The sequence below is a fragment of the Trichechus manatus genome, unplaced genomic scaffold (genome assembly GCF_000243295.1).
Source record: "Trichechus manatus latirostris isolate Lorelei unplaced genomic scaffold, TriManLat1.0 scaffold00020, whole genome shotgun sequence".
Taxonomy (NCBI): Eukaryota; Metazoa; Chordata; class Mammalia; order Sirenia; family Trichechidae; genus Trichechus; species Trichechus manatus.
In genome coordinates this window covers 24,631,402-24,647,610 of record NW_004443956.1, presented here as the reverse complement: position 1 = coordinate 24,647,610, position 16,209 = coordinate 24,631,402, and the positions used below count along the sequence as shown (strand labels likewise).

At 38.0% G+C, this 16,209-nt stretch overlaps 1 protein-coding gene across 3 annotated transcripts in view; it reads left to right on the top strand.

The window, feature by feature from the left end:
• Positions 1-13,985, top strand: part of NCAPG2 (non-SMC condensin II complex subunit G2) — a 122,077-nt gene extending 108,092 nt beyond the window's left edge. For all 3 annotated transcript variants that reach the window (XM_023727982.1, XM_023727983.1, XM_004372764.2), the window contains exons 25-28: positions 2,300-2,403; positions 3,205-3,305; positions 5,197-5,296; positions 13,633-13,985. In XM_023727982.1, the coding sequence (XP_023583750.1) occupies positions 2,300-2,403; positions 3,205-3,305; positions 5,197-5,296; positions 13,633-13,684 (357 nt within the window). In that variant the 3' untranslated portion in view covers positions 13,685-13,985. The remainder of the gene's footprint in view (positions 1-2,299; positions 2,404-3,204; positions 3,306-5,196; positions 5,297-13,632) is intronic.
• The last annotated feature ends 2,224 nt before the right edge of the window (positions 13,986-16,209 follow it).

Below are 16,209 nucleotides of genomic sequence, written 5' to 3'. Positions count from 1 at the left end.
CCTTGTCCCCTTCTGCCTTCTGGCCCTTGTCACTGGACTCCTGTACCTCGTTAGTCTCATTTGGTTTTCCGGGGCTGTCCACTCCCAGGCTGAACAGAGAACCTCGGAGGTAACTTTACCACTGAGCTGAAAGGGTGTCTGGGGACCATATTCCCGAGGTTTCTCCAGTCTCCTTTAGGTACATAGTATTTTTCAAGAAATTTGTCCATTTCATTTATGTTAACAAATTTGTTTGCATAAACTTGTTCATATTCTCTCTTTATTATCCTTTTTAATACCTGTAAGATAGTGATGTTCTGGCTTTCATTTCTGAACTTGGTAATTTGTGTTTTGTCTCTTTCTCTTGATTATTTTTTGTTTTGGTTTTATCAATTTCATTTTTTTAAAAAAGAACCAATTTTTTACTTTAATTTTCTCCATTTTTTTGCCTGTTTTCTATATCATTGCTTTATGCTATTTTATTATTTCCTGTTTTCTTATTTACGATTTAATTTTCACTTCTATTTCTGTGTTCCTAAAGTGAAGGCATAAACTATTGACCTAACAACTTTTTTTATTCTCTAATATAGTCATTTAAAGGTATAAATTTCCCTCTGTGGCCTTCTTTAGCTTCATCCTACATATTTTGACATGACGTGTTTTCGTTATCATTCAGTTTAAACTATGATCAAATTTGCCTTATGCCTTTTTTTTTGACTCATGGGTTATTTAGAAGTATGTCGTGTCATTTCTTAATATTAGAAAATGTTCTGGTTAACTTATTTTTTTTTCTAATTTAATACCATTCTCTAATACCAATCCTTTAAATTTATTGGGGCTTCTTTTTTGGCCCAGCATATGGTCCTTGTTCATGAAGGTTTCACTTGCAAAGAATGTGCATTCTGCTTTTGTTGGGTGGAGTTCTATAAATGTCTATAAGGTCATGATGATTGATAGTGTTTTTCAGGCCTCTCCTGTATTAGGGATCAGCCGTATGTTTTTATGAAGTTTATTGGTACATAGCCATGCTCATTCGTTTACAGATTGTCTGTGGCTGCCTTTGCACTACAACCACAGGGTTGAATAGTTGTGTCAGACTGAATTGCTTACAAGCCCTAAAATATTTACTGTTTTATTTAAGTATTTGCTATTTTACTTTACAGAGAAATTTTGCCAGCTTCTGTCTTCTTACCGATTTTGTTTGTTCATTTATTTATTTGCTCTGTCAGTAAATGTTTAGCACTGTGACTGTGGATTTGTCTGTTTTTCCTTTAGTTCTGTCAATTTTAGTTTCATGTATTTGGGAATGGCAGTTCACATATGGAGACCCTTGGTGGTATAAACAGTTAACACACTTGGCAGCTAGCTGAAAGGTTAGAAGTTCAAGTCCACCCAGACGTGCCTGGGAAAGAAAGGCCTGGTTATCTACTTCCCAAAAATTAGCCATGAAAATGCTATCGAACACCAGGGGGTCACCATGAGTCAAGGTCTACTTGGCAGCAACTGGTTGTTTCTGTTTTTGTTTTTTAATTTCACGTATAATATGACAATTGACTTTATTATTCAGATTTGTATTGTGAACCCTAGAAATAGAATAAATAAACGCTTATTAGAAGTATTGTCTAGTCATGGCTATGTGAATGACTTGCCTAAAATAACCAAGAATTAGGCAAAAGAAGTGGTGGAGATATAAGAGAGTGAGATGTGCATATTCACTCCTCGGGTATTATGAATTGGAAAACAAAGATATAACCCTCCTCCTGGAACAGGAATTCTGGATTTAGACTTTTCCAGGAGACATTTGTATGTGGAGTTCATTCATAAATAATGAACAACCTATATAATTTTATAAGGTCTGTAATAAAGAGTGTAAATCCAAGTAGTTCGTCCTTGGGATCTAGACTAGCAGTACAAACTGGGGGCTGTTTTTCTCACCAGGGCACATTTGACAATGCCTGGAGACATTTTTGGTTATAATAGCTTGGGGGGCATGACTGGCATCTAGTAGGTAGAGGCCAGGGATTCTGTAAACATCCTGCAATGCACATGATAGCTCCAACAACAAAGAAACAAAGAACTATCTAGACCATAGCGTTACTAATGCTGTGATTAAGAAACCCTGTTAAATTTGCTTAGCATAAAATCACATATAATAATAAATTATTCATAATTATTGTAAACATTTCAACAGTTAATAAAGAGCATTGTTTCAAGTTTCTGGAAGACCTTTCTCAAGTGTTGAAGAAAACCCAAAGCAATATAAAATGAGTAATTGACCCAGTCTCAAATTGCAAATCATTGATTTGAAACTTTTTTTTAGGCTTCTGATATGGAAGAGCTTACTCCACCAGAGTGTCTTGCAGACCTTCCACCGTTTTCAAGATGTTTAATAGGAATAATAATAAAGACTTCCAGTGTGGTCAGGTAGTTTTCACTTCACTATCTTAAAACTTCACTGTGGCTCTAAGCTCTCTCAGCAGCTTTGCTGTATTCTTTTTATCTTACCATTTTGTAAAGGTTCAATTCTATGAGAAAAATATTTCATAGAATTTTTTTTCTCATTTTATCAGCAATCAAAAATATTTACATTAAACTTATACAAAGAGAAATTCTAACTTTCTCTAACATATATTCACCTGAATACTCTGATGAGTGTTTATCATCCTAGCATTCTATAGCATACTGTCTGTGCAGTAAATACTTCTTATTATATATACTCTCAAAACACTTAACTGGGTTGAACACCAGTATAATTTTCATTCAGCACACAACTGTTAATTGATTTCTTCAACCATATGCCACTTGACTAAAATTGTAGCTTTTTTGTGTGTGTGCACATACAGGACTGACTGATTATAAATTGAAATAGTTTTGCTGATACATAACCACTAGTGAAACTTGAATAGCAAATATGTTCAATTAAAATTTTTTAAAGCATCATCTTTGGTAACTATGAATTACCTTTCCACGACATTAAATCCTTTTTTGTGTGTATCGTGGGTATAAAGGGTTGCTTATTTACTTACCACAACATTCATGTTCTCTTTCTAGCAACATCATTTGATTTTAATGTCTTGCCTATATGATTTGGCACACTTATAGTGAAAATATGGGAAAAGTTTCATCAGCATCTCATGTTGATGAACGTTGGCTACATTTATCTTTCTATAAAGTATTAAGGCGTATACTATTGATTAATTTCAGATATTTGTTACTTTTTTACAGGTCATTTTTAGATGAACTAAACGCATGTGTTACTTCTGACGACATTGAAGGCATTGTATGTCTGACAGCTGTTACACATATTATTTTGGTTCTTAATAAAGGTTGGTAAAATTTTCTCTCATATCATCTGGGATATTGTCAGGTATACCTCACACAAGAATCCCTGGTGACACAATGGTTAACTGCTCATCTACTGCTGCTATAACAGAAATACCACAAGTGGATGGCTTGAACAAAGAGAAGTTTATTCTCTCACAGTCCAGGAGGCTACAAGTCCAAATTCAGGGCATCAGCTCCAGGAGAAGCCTTTTTCTTTCTTGGCTCTGGAGGGAGGTCCTTGTGATGCATTAGTCTTCCCTTGATCTGGGAGCATCTCAGCGCAGGAACCTCAGGTCCAAAGGACGCACTCTGCTCCTGGCAATGCTTTCTTGGTGGTGTGACGTTCCCATGTGTCTCTGCTCGCTTCTCTGTTTTATATCTCAAAAGAGACTGGCTTAAGACACTATCCAATCTTGCATACCTCATCAGTGTAACTGCCACTAATCCATCTTATTAGATCATAGTGATTGAACTTACAGCACATAAGGAAATCACATCAGATTACAAAATGGTACACAATTATACAATACTGGGATTCATGACCCAGCCAAGTTGACAGATATTTTGGGGGGACACAGTTCAATCCATGACAGCTACTAACCGAGAAGTTGGTGGTTCAAATCCACCCAGTGGCTCCCTGGGTGAAAAGACCTGGCAGCTTGCTCTACTAAAGATTACAACCTAGGAAACCCTATGGGGCAGATCTACTCTGTCCTATAAGGTCGCTGTGAGTTGGAATCTACTCGATGGTTCACAGCAACACCTCACACAAAAGTGTTATGGAATGTTTGGAAACTCAACTCCTTATGTTTGACGACTTCCCTGTTTGACTCCCCAGTCATGCCAAGCTTCTTAGAATTCCTTTCTCATACAATGCTTCTTTATGCTCTTTGAACATAGTGCTTTCTACCTATGCTTCCTTTACTTGGCTAACTCTGTACTTGTTTTTATACCACTAGCTTTTCTGTAATGCATTTCCTTTCTATATTTCATCTTTCCCCACTGAATCCATTTAAGTATTCCCATTCTGTGCTGCTGAGTTGAATTTCTATTGCTCTGTCATATTTTAAAATCTGATTTTATTTTTGCTAATGCTGACATGTTTTGGTGGTAATATTTAATGTAACTACTGTTTCTCTTAAGCCTTAACTTTGCCTGTTTCAAATATCACAGCCAGTTGAAATAGTACTGGAAAAATAATTGGAGGTACCTAAAAATGCTCACCTCAGTAAAAGATACAGTAACATCCTGCAGGTTGACTACCTTTAAGTTTCTATATATTTTGTTCAGTTTTACTGATGTTGGCAATTACTTTCTTAGGTAATATATTATAGGCGATAGTGCTCCTATAGAAACAAGTTATTTCCGTAATCCTGATTACATAGAATGTCTGCAGATTTCTAATAACGTTTTTCAACTAGAATGACCTAGACAGGGCATCAGGGAAAAACTTTTCCTAAGGGCATGACCACTGAGTTGATATCTAAAGAATGAGGGAAAGTATAAAGATGTGAACACGGTGGTTGGGATTCAGATGAGTACCTAGCACTTAATAGGTACTTAATAAATACTGAATGAGTCTGAATGGTAGTTGTCATTTTCTAATAGAGGCATATGTGAGCATTAAGTCTATGATAGCATAATCACTTAATATGATAATGTACACTTGAACTGTACTGTATAGCCAATTAGGTGTTTTCATATATGTTCATTTGATTTTTACAACATTGCTGTGAAGGAGATGATTACTATTCCACAGTTCAATAGATAGGTTAACTCAAAAGGGAAGTATAATGAAGCGCAGCTTTATAGAAATTATACCCAAATGTATAGGAAAGTATGTTTGTTTTGTGTTAAAATCTTTTCTCTGTCTTTTATATAATTTTCCAATAGGTAAACATAAGAGTTCAAAAGTGAAAGAGGTTGGAGCCGTCATTCAGAGAAAACTAAAGACATTCATGGAAATAACTTTGCAAGAAGATAGCATTGAAAGGTAAAGAGCTAGATAAATTATCTAGTAAAGTAGTGCAATTATCTGCAAAGTAGTTATTGCTTAGGTATATTTTAGATTGAGTTTTCATTCTACTATTTATAGCTAGGTGGTTAGAAAACTTGAAGATTGTAAGGTGTCTTAGGCTGAGTTCTCTAGAGAAGCAAAACCAGTGAAGCATATGTATATATAGAGAGATATATTTATCTCAAGGAAATGGCTCATGCTGTTGTAGAGGCTGGAAAGTCCCAAGTCCATGGGTCAGGTATAATGCTGGAGGTTTCTCCAGACTCATGTAGCCACATGGGCTTATGAACCCAAGATCAGACAGTAAGACGCTGGCACACAGCTGCAGAGGCTAATGAATCCTGAGATCAGCCGGCAATACAGCAGGCCGCTGGCTCAAGTCCCAAGAAGCAGAGGTCAGGTGATGATGAGCCAAATGCAGGATCCAGAGCAAGCAAGCGAGCTTTGCCAAAACGTCCATATATATATTGTATGCAGGCCACACCCCTGAGGAAACTCCCCTTACAACTGATTGGCAGATCACATCAGATCACATCATGGAGGATGACTACATCATTACATAACAGCCAAATTATATCATTATATAACTGCCAAACCACTGAGAATCATGGCCCAGCCAAGCTAACACACAACCTTAACCATCACATAAGGATTGAAATGTTTCTGTTTACAGAAGCCCTTTGAGGCATATGTTTAAGTTACTTGCTAATTCTGTCTTCAGAAACAAAATGGTGGTTTGCAAAATTCTGCTCTAGAAAAATTAAGGGCATACACACTTACTTTGTATGGGTTTATGAAAAAACATGAAATGGAACACATAAACATCGATATCCTAGGCATTAGTGAGCTGAAGTGGAGTGGTGGTGGCCATTTTAAGTCAGACAATCATCTGGTACACTGGGCCGGGAATGACAAATTGAAGAGGAATGGCATCGCATTCCCCATCAGATAGAACATTTCAGGATCTATCCTGAAGTACAACACTGTGAGTGATAGAATAATATCAATATACCTACAAGGAAGACAAGTTAATACAACTATTATTCAAATTTACACACCAACCACTAAGGCCAAAGATGAAGAAATTGAAGATTTTTACCAACCTCTGCAGTCTGAAATTGATCAAACATGCAATCAAGATGCATTGATAATTACTGGTGATTGGAATGAGAAAGTTGGAAACCAAGAAGAAGGAACAATAGTTGGAAAATATGGCCTTGGTGGTAGAAACAACGCTAGAGATCACATGATAGAATTTTTGCAAGACCAATGACTTCTTCATTGCCAATACCTTGTTTCAACAACATAAACGGTGACTATACACATGGACCTCACCAGATGGAATGAATACACGGGAATCAAATCGACTACATATTTGGAAAGAGATGATGGAAAAGATCAGTATCATCAGTCAGAACAAGGCCAGGGACTGACTGTGGAACAGACCATCAATTGCTCATATGCAAGTTCAAGTTGAAACTGAAGAAAATTAGAACAAATCCACGAGAGCCAACGTACGACCTTGAGTATATTCTCCCTGAATTTAGAGACCATCTCAAGAATAGATTTGACACATTGAACACTAATGACCAAAGACCAGACGAGTTATGGAATGACATCAAGGACATCATACATGAGGAAATCAAGAGGTCATTAAAAACACAAGAAAGAAAGCAAAGACCTAAATGGATGTCAGAAGAGACTCTGAAACCTGCTCTTGAATGTAGAGTAGCTAAAGCGAAAGGAAGAAATGAAGTAAAAGAGCTGAACAGAAGACTTCAAAGGATGGCTGGAGAGGACAAAGTAAAGTATTATAATGACATGTACAAAGACCTAGAGTTAGAAAACCAGAAGGGAAGAACACACTCAGCATTTCTGAAGCTGAACTGAAAATTCAAGCCTTGAGTTGCAATATTGAATGATTCTACGGAGAAAATATTAAATGATGCAGGAAGAATCAAAAGAAGATGGAAGGAATACACAGAGTCACTGTACCAGAAAGAGGTGGTCGACGTTCACCCATTTCAGGAGGTAGCATATGATCAAGAACCGATGGTACTGAAGGAAGAAGTCCAAGCTGCACCGAAGGCACTGGCAAAAAACAAGTCTTCAGGAATTGATAGAATACCATTTGAGATGTTTCAGCAAACAGATGTAGCGCTGTAATCCAGCCTTCAGTTTGGATTACACCTCAACATAAAACAAAAATCCTCACAACTGGACCACTAAGCAACATCATGATAAATGGAGAAAAGATTGAAGTTGCCCATGATTTCAGTTTACTTGAATCCACAATCAACATCCATGGAAGCAGCAGTTAGAAAATCAAATGACGCATTGCATTGGGCAAATCTGCTACAAAAGGCCCCTTTAAAATGTTAAAAGCAAAGATGTCACTTTAAGGACTAAGGTGCAACCTGACCCAAGCCATGGTGTCTTCAGTCACCTCATTGGCACGTGAAAGCTGGACAATGAATAGGGAAGACCAAAGAATTGATGCCTTTGAATTATGGTGTTGGCAAAGAATATTGAATATACCACAGACTGCCAGAAGAATTAACGAATCTGTTTTAGAAGACGTACAGCCAGAATGCTCCTTAGAAGCAAAGATGGCAAGACCTCATCTCACATACTTGGGACATGTTATCAGGAGAGACCAGTCCCTGGAGAAGGACATCATGCTTGGTAAAGTAGAGGGTCAGCAGCAAGGAGGAAGACCCTTAACAAGAAGGATTGACACAGTAGCTGCAACAATCAGCTCAAGCATAACAATTGTGAGAATGGCGCAGGACAGGCAGTGTTTTGTTCTGTTGTACACAAGGTTGCTGTGAGTTGGAACTGACTTGACAGCACCTAACAACAACAGACAGATTAATTTTTGTGGTTGGTTATGATTTTGTAACCATGGGCATTTCCTAAGATATAAATACCTAGTCCACAAACATCCACATCAGGAATCAGAAAGGTTCGTATCCTCCAGAGCCTCAGAAGAAATACTTACTGTTTCTTTCTTTCTGGGTGGCAAATTGTTGCCGCAGGTACTGCTGGCTAGGAGTGTGTTCTTTGAGCTAGTTTTCCATTCAGGTGTTTTTGCTGCAATACACTGGTTTTGACATGCGATGTATTTTCCTGTGGACTCTTTTATAAATTGTTTGATTCTCAGGTCAGCCACAAAAAACACAATTTTTTTCTTGCTGTTTTATGGGCTAAATAAGGCTAAATGTTACACAACTAGGTAAGCTAATACTAGTTGTTTTATATATACCTAGAAAACCACTTTCTATAACTACTTTCTCGTTTGGAGAAGGCTTTCAAAATTATAAATTGCTAATTTATGAATAAACATCTAAAGTGTAGCTTTTTATAGACTATTAACTTGTGTTATAGGTACAAATATATTTAATGCTTTCTTTACTAAAAAATTCTTGCTTACTGAAGGATTACTGTTGGCGTTTTTATCACCTATTATCCCAGTTTTAATCATTCTTTTTATTAGTAAAGTGAGACCTTTTTTGCTTTACTGGGAACCATCATAAAAATGAAGTGACGAAACTTGTTTCTTTAACTATAACGTTTGAGAATTAAAAGAAACAAACAAACAAAAAACATCATGTAGCCTTTTACCCAGTTGTTAGGAGCTTAGAAAATCAGTAGTTTTAAAAAATACGTATGTGATATTTTAATTTGAACATGTATCACAGGAAAACACTTGAATTACTATTGTGTATTATCTCAAAACTGCTACTGAACTCTGGATAATATTGTCACCTTGTGTATCAGTAGTCAAGCCATGCAGCCTGTCTTATGTTAGAAAAATCCACCTCTCTGGGCTGTATACTTACTCTGTTCAGTTTCGTCCACTCACAGTAGCACACAGATAGATATTCAGCCGAGTGTTATTGTGCATCCACCTCTCCCTGCCTCAGTGTTGTCAAAAATTCTCTCTTCTCAGATGAGCCCCAATAGAACCCTCTGTTAAATTCACACAAGTAACTCAAGTGCACTGATAACAGGAAAAGAGGAAGAGAGAAGACTAAGTAGACAAGTTCAGTTGTAAAACAATTAGACTAATTTTTGTTGTACAGCTATAAGCTAACTCTGGAATCAGTTCCAATAGAATTCCAAAGATGTTTCAAGCATATTAGCTACTAGAAAGCTGGAACTCCTTTGGATATATAAATTTATGGGATGTTTAATGGTAGGGGTATAAAAGAGTCCTTGTCAATCTGCTAATATTGAACATTGTTAGAATAATGGGTTCTATTATTGTAAAATATCATTTGTATCTTATGTGCTAATATTTTATTTGAGAATTTTTACATTACACTTGAAATAAGACTGATCGTAGTTTTTTAAATTTGCTGTTTGTTTTGATTTATGTATGTGATGTGGGGAACCTATATCAGTTTTGCTGTCAGCATTAGCTGATAGCTTTCTCCCATTTTCAGTGTTATAGAAAATTTGCAGATTGTATTTGTTTTTTGAAGCTGTCGAATAGTACCTGAAAAAACACCTCCCCATTTCTTTCATATTTATTAGTCTGGTCTGATTTTCTATGTTTCTTGAATAAATTTTTGTGATTTATATTTTCCTATAAAATTATACATTGATCTAGATTTTCAAATTTATTAGCATAAAGCGGCTTAAGGTATTTTTTCTTGCTTTAATTTTAAATAGAATTTGTTCATTTAAAATTACATGTGACAGATATGTAAATAATAAATATACAACTTAATTACCAAAATGTAATCACCACCCAAATCAAGAAATATGGTATCCCAGAAGTGTCCACATGCATCACCCAGTCACTACTCCTTTCCAACCCCTTGAAAGTGCTCATTATCCAGACTGTAACACCGTAGATCAATTTTGTCTGTTTCCAATTTGTATAAATTGAGTAGTAGAGGAAATTTTGTTTTATGTCAGGCTCCTTTCATCCCACATTTTATTTATGCGGTTCATCCATGTTTTTGCCTATAGCAAAACATTCTTCCTTATTTATTGTTTTTGTTGAGCGTATGGTCAGTTTTATAAATATTCCATGTGCACTTGAAAAGAGTATGTCTTCTATAGACATTGGGGGCAGTCTTCTGTGTCAGTTAGGTCAAGTTTATTGTGTTACCTCAACTATATCGTTACTGAATTTTTTTTTTTTTTTTTTTTTTTTTTGGTACCTTGTTCCATCAGTTAGAAAGAGATTTATGTTAAAATCTAGGGGATTATAGTAATGGAGAATTGGCTATGAGAGTTAGAGAAGCGGCCCCACTCCTAGTGTGAAACAGAGCACCCAAGGAAGATACTCTCCCCAGAAAGATACCCTGCCAGGACTGCAATCCAGATCCCCTTGGCTGTCTGGATGCAGAAGCTGTTGAGGTGCCTTGCTGGTGGGACTTGCTGGAAATCTGCTCTCTGGGGTCTTGGGGAAGGCTGTCCACAGGGAGGTGTACTGTGCCTCAGAACTGGCTAGATGCTGGAGGAAGCTTCTGACTGCCTCACATTGCTAGAACCCTGTGCAGGAGTCTAGTATATTTCTCTGTATGGCTTCCTGGTGGCTGTGCTCTAAGCATCCAGCACTCTAGGGTCCCTAGTGTGCATGTGCACACCTGCAACTAAAGTAAGGGCAAGGTGTGGGGAGCACGCCTGTGCTGTCTGTGTCGGCTGCCATGCCCCCAAGTCACGTGCAGGAGGAAGGGGGCAGCCAAGTGCTGGAGAAAGCTGTGCTCTGCAGGAACCTAGCATTAAGAGCCTCACAGGCCTCCCAGTGGAGAAAAAATGCACTCTGTGGGAGCCAGAACCCGAAAGAGAAAACCTCTACCTCCTCCAGTGTCCCTCCAGTGCTCTCTGCGGACAAGGCTTAACCTCTTACCTGGATAAAATAGTGAACCTGGGCCTTGAAGTAGATAGGTAGGATTTGGATGTACCAAGGTTGTGAGTGTGTCCAAACAAAACAAAAAAAGCATGTGGGAGAAGAGGGAAGTGACAGTGTGCTTCTGACTTTAAAGAAAAGTAGAAAGTTTTTATACATTTCTGAAAACATGGGAATTTAAACAGTTTTACCAGACAGCAACTTAATAAATAAGAAAATCAATCAGAATTACCAACTATGTAAATTATTTTTACAGGACATAGTAGCAATCTCAGAAGTCCAAGCATTTTATAAGATTCCTTTGTTAGAAATAACATTTGCAAGGACAGTTTTTTCTTTGGATGTAGAATTGTGTGTGCTTTTCTGAAGATACAAGGAAAGGGGCATTTGCTTCTTGTTAGAAATCTCTTCATTTTCACTTGCACATAGTTTCAAGGTGAATACTTGAATTATATTAGTTCACATTGAGAGAAAAAATAGTTTGAGGATTTTAAGACTTACACTATGGAAAAGAAAAGGATTTAAACATGGGGCATGTAATTTTTTTTTTGTACATTGTTTCTACAACTATGTGTTGATTCTACAACTGTGTGCCATCTTCTCTGCTACACAGATGGCAGGGGTCGGGGGCGGGTGGAGAAGTTTTACCCTTTAAGGAGGAAGCAGCCTAAAGAATAAATGGGTAGGACTCTGAAATATTGGCTTCTTGCTTAAATATACAAGAAGCATACTGTAGAGAAACTAGTGTCTGAAAAATCAGTCTAATGGAAGAGAGACAATTAGGATTTAAGACTGTATTTTTAAGTATTATCAATTTAATGTTGGGCTTGAGACTTTAAAGCAAGTAAAAAGTCTTTAAGACTCTGGGAACCCCTTGGTACAATGAATATTTTAGACAATGGGACATTACTTTAGAAGCAAAAGTTTTCTTAACAATTAATCTACTTTTCTTTCCAGCTGAGTTAGCCTAGCATTTTGTTGACTCAACTGTTGGGTGATAAATAAAAAAATGCTTTTCATTGCACTTTAATCTCTTTACCCAGTATAACATATTGTAAATTGAGCTTATTTTCTCATGAGGAACAACAAGAATTCACCAGTGCACTAGTATATTTAAATGTCCAACATGTTATATTTATTACTTTCATAAATAGCATGAAAATAGCAATAAATTTGTAATTTGAAGTTAGAGAATTATAGGTATTTCTTAATGTTTCTGAAGTTTGAGTTACATCATGAATTTTTCTTACTGAGTAAATGAATTGTAATCAAATTTTAAACAGATTACTTGCCAGTACTAATTATGCCTATATACAAGCAGGAGTCCTGGTGGCGCAGGGGTTAAGAGTTCGGCTGCTAACCGAAAGGTCAGCAGTTCGAATCCACCAGCCGCTCCTTGGAGATCCTGTGGGGAAGTTCTACTTCATCCTATAGGGTCACTATGAGTTGGAATTGACTCGACGGCAAGCTGTTTGGTTTGGGTTTATATAGGCAACTTTAATAGTATTATAATACCATCATCAACATAAAACCTTGTTATTAGGCCTTGAAGGAAAGGAGTACTCCTTGAAAAGATTGGCCTCTTTTTGTGTTAACAAATACATTTTCATTTATTCTGCTGTGTGCAATTTTTTTAAATAAATTTGATACTGCATTATTTTTATAGTTCATTTAAAACAATGCTTCCCCTAAGATCAGGAATAAGACACAAATGTCCACTTTTCCAGTTCTATTCAACATAGTAGTGGGAGTCATAGGCAGAGTATTAGGCCAGAAAAATAAATAAAAGGTATCCAAACTGGAAAGAAAGAAGTAAAACTATCTCTATCCTCAGGTGACATGATCTTGTATCTAGAAAACTCTATAGAGACTCTCCAGAAAAAAAAAAAAGCGTTAATAAATGAATTTGTCAAAGTTGCAGGACACAAAATCAACACACAAAAATTGGTCGTATTTCTGTACACTAGCAATGAACCATTTGAAGAGGAAATTAAAACAATTTCGTTTATGATAACAAGAATAAAATACTTAGGAATAAATTTAAGCAAGTGCAAGACTTGTTATAAAACATTGCTGAATGAACTTAAAGAAGACCTAAATAAATGGAAAGCCATCCCGTATTCATGCTAATGGTGATAACCATGGGGGAGATGATAATGGCCACCATTTACTGAGGGCTTGCTCAGTAACTATGTCGCGTATTATGATACGTGGTGTCTGTATTTCGTGATTTCCACCTTATAACAACCCTGGGATGATAGGGCATTTTATTCCCTTTTACATGTGAGAAATAGTTAGTGAAATAATTACAAGTTAGTTCAGTTTTCTTTTTAAGTGCATCTGGTTGAAAACCAGTTTTAGGTTGTGTTTTGTAGAAAAGTACGTTTGGATAATTAAGTCACTTTATTTTTTCTTGCAGCTAATTTTTTCTTTCTTTATGTTTTAGATTTCTCTATGAATCATCAACAAAAACGTTGGGTGAACTTTTGAATTCATGAACAAGCAGACATCTTTGGATATGTAGAACTAGAAAAAAAGGACTTACAGAAAATATTTGAAATGAATGTTTATTTTCCTAGAGTATTTAGAAAACTAACAGGGAAGGGGTGGGATTTTTTGGCAGGTGTGGGGAAGAAGCTGTGAGTAGAAAATTCAGAAGTTCTTAAAATTTGTCCAGTACCTGCATAAGTGATACATTTAATGTATGAGAGCCTAGGTGGTTATCAGTGGTGTAGAAATCAATGGTGCAAAGAAAGAAAAAGGACAGGTTTTCCTAGAAGACTTTGTTGTTCCAAATGACATATATATATATATATATATATATATATACACACATACAGATATGCCTCTCTTAATGTCTGTTTGGGCATTGTCTACCCAGGTGTCTGAGTGCCAGGACGCCAGACCCTTGTCTTGAGGTCAGAGCCTGACTTCTGCCCAGCTGCTGTGCACAGCCTGGAAGCTACATAGTCCGCTGCAATGGAGGCCCAGGCCCAGACTCTCTACCCCGGTCTCCCTCGGCTCCCACGACTCGATGGGTCTAGTCTCTGTTTTTTGATTGGCGTGGCCCTGTAGGGTGCCAATGGAAATGTATGTGCCCCTGGAACCCCAGTCCTGGTTCGGGCACCTTCGGCCCGCTTGGCTCCCAGCTTAGCCACCTGCCCCCGCCCTGGGCAGGTTCTCCTAGGAGAGCTGGCCTTCCCTGCAGCTGGCTTAGCAGAGTGGCGACAGTTGTGTTAGCAGTTTGGAGGAGAAAGTCCGAGTTGGTAACTGACCCGTGCCTTTCTTCAAATGCCGTATCTAACCAAGCCAGTTTGAAAAGAAAATGCTGGCGAACGATTCTTAGGGCCGACTCTTGCCTCTTCAGCAGCCCGGCTCCTCTTCCCATGTTGTGCGGCCATGATACGCCATAAGGAGCAGGGGCTGTTCTGTGTTCTGTATACAGCTTGGGGCACTGAGTCATAAATCTTGCCTAGCCATAAATGACAAAAACTATTGGTATGCATGAGGCCACCCTGGCCCTGAATGATTTTTGATTTCTCCTTTTTCCCCTGGCTTTCTTTTTGCTTTAAGGTGACACTTTGGCTCTGTGACAGTTTAAACATACTGCTTATATTTTGAATACCTACCCACTGGATCAGGCACCCCGGCCACTAGGAGGAGTGGGAGCCCGATCTTGCTCCTGAGCGCCCAAGGTTTGCAGGCATCCCAGGCCCAACCAGGGTGGGGGCACCAGTTGGCCAAGACCACAACACTGTTTCCAGGCCTGTACCCAGAGACACCCCTCCATGACCTTCAAGGGGCTGTGGGGGCCACATACCAGATGCAACCCAGCTGAGAGCCCTCACCTGAGGCTTAGCAGTGGGAGCTGCCCAGGCCATGTGCCCCACAGCAGCCCCCAGGCCATGCACCCAGGAGCTCTGTGCCCCACGGACCCAGGTGTTCACACAACATCCAAATCATATAATGTCCTATTTCACAGAACTATCCTGGACATAAAGCAACACATACCTGTATATATTGTTGTTAGGTGCCATGGAATCAGTTCTGGCTCACAGGAACCCTATGTACAACAGAACAAAACACTGCCCGGTCCTGTGCCATCCTCACAATCGATGATGAGCCGTGCTTGAGCATATTGTTGCAGCCACTGTGTCGGCCTTGCTGAGGGCCTCCCTCTTTTTCCCTAACCATCTACCAAGCATGAGAGCCAGAGACTGTTCCCTCCTGATAACATGTTGAAAGTACATGAGAAAAAGTCTTGCTGTCTTCACTTCTAAGGAGCATTCTGACTGTACTTCTTCCAAGACAGATTTGTTTTTCTTCTGGCAGTCCTTGGTAAATTCAGTATTCTTCACTAACACCATAACTTGAAGGCATCAATTATTCTGTCTTTCGTATGCATATGAGGCAATTCAAAATACCATGCTTGGGTCTGTGTACCATAGTCTTCAAAGTGACATCTTTGCTTTTGAACGCTTTAAAGAGGTCTTTTGCAGCACATTTGTCCAGTGCAATGTGTCGTTTGATTTCTTGACTGCTGCTTCCATGGGTGTTGATTGAGAACCAAGTAGAATGAAATCCTTGATAACTTCAATATTTTCTCCATTTATCATGATGTTTTTGGTCTAGTTATGAGGATTTTTGTTTTCTTTGTGTTGTAATCCACGTACTGAAGGCTATAGTCTTTGATCTTCATCAGTAACTGCTTCAAGTCCTCTTTGCTTTCAGCAAGGAAGGTTGTGTCATCAGCATATTGCAGGTTGTTAGTGAGTCTTCCTCCAATCCTAATGCCGCATTCTTCTTCATATAGTCTAGCTTCTCAGATTATTTGCTCAACATATGGATTGAATAAGTATGGTACAGGTAGTCATCATATCTGTATATAGTTTGCAAACTGTAAGTAATAAAGCAGTGGCACATCTGTTTGCATTTTATTACAAAATATTAATATGTGCCTTTCCCTTTAGGGGCAGAGATTGATTTCTTAGATTAATGCCATCTCTTTAAACCCATCTTGTGT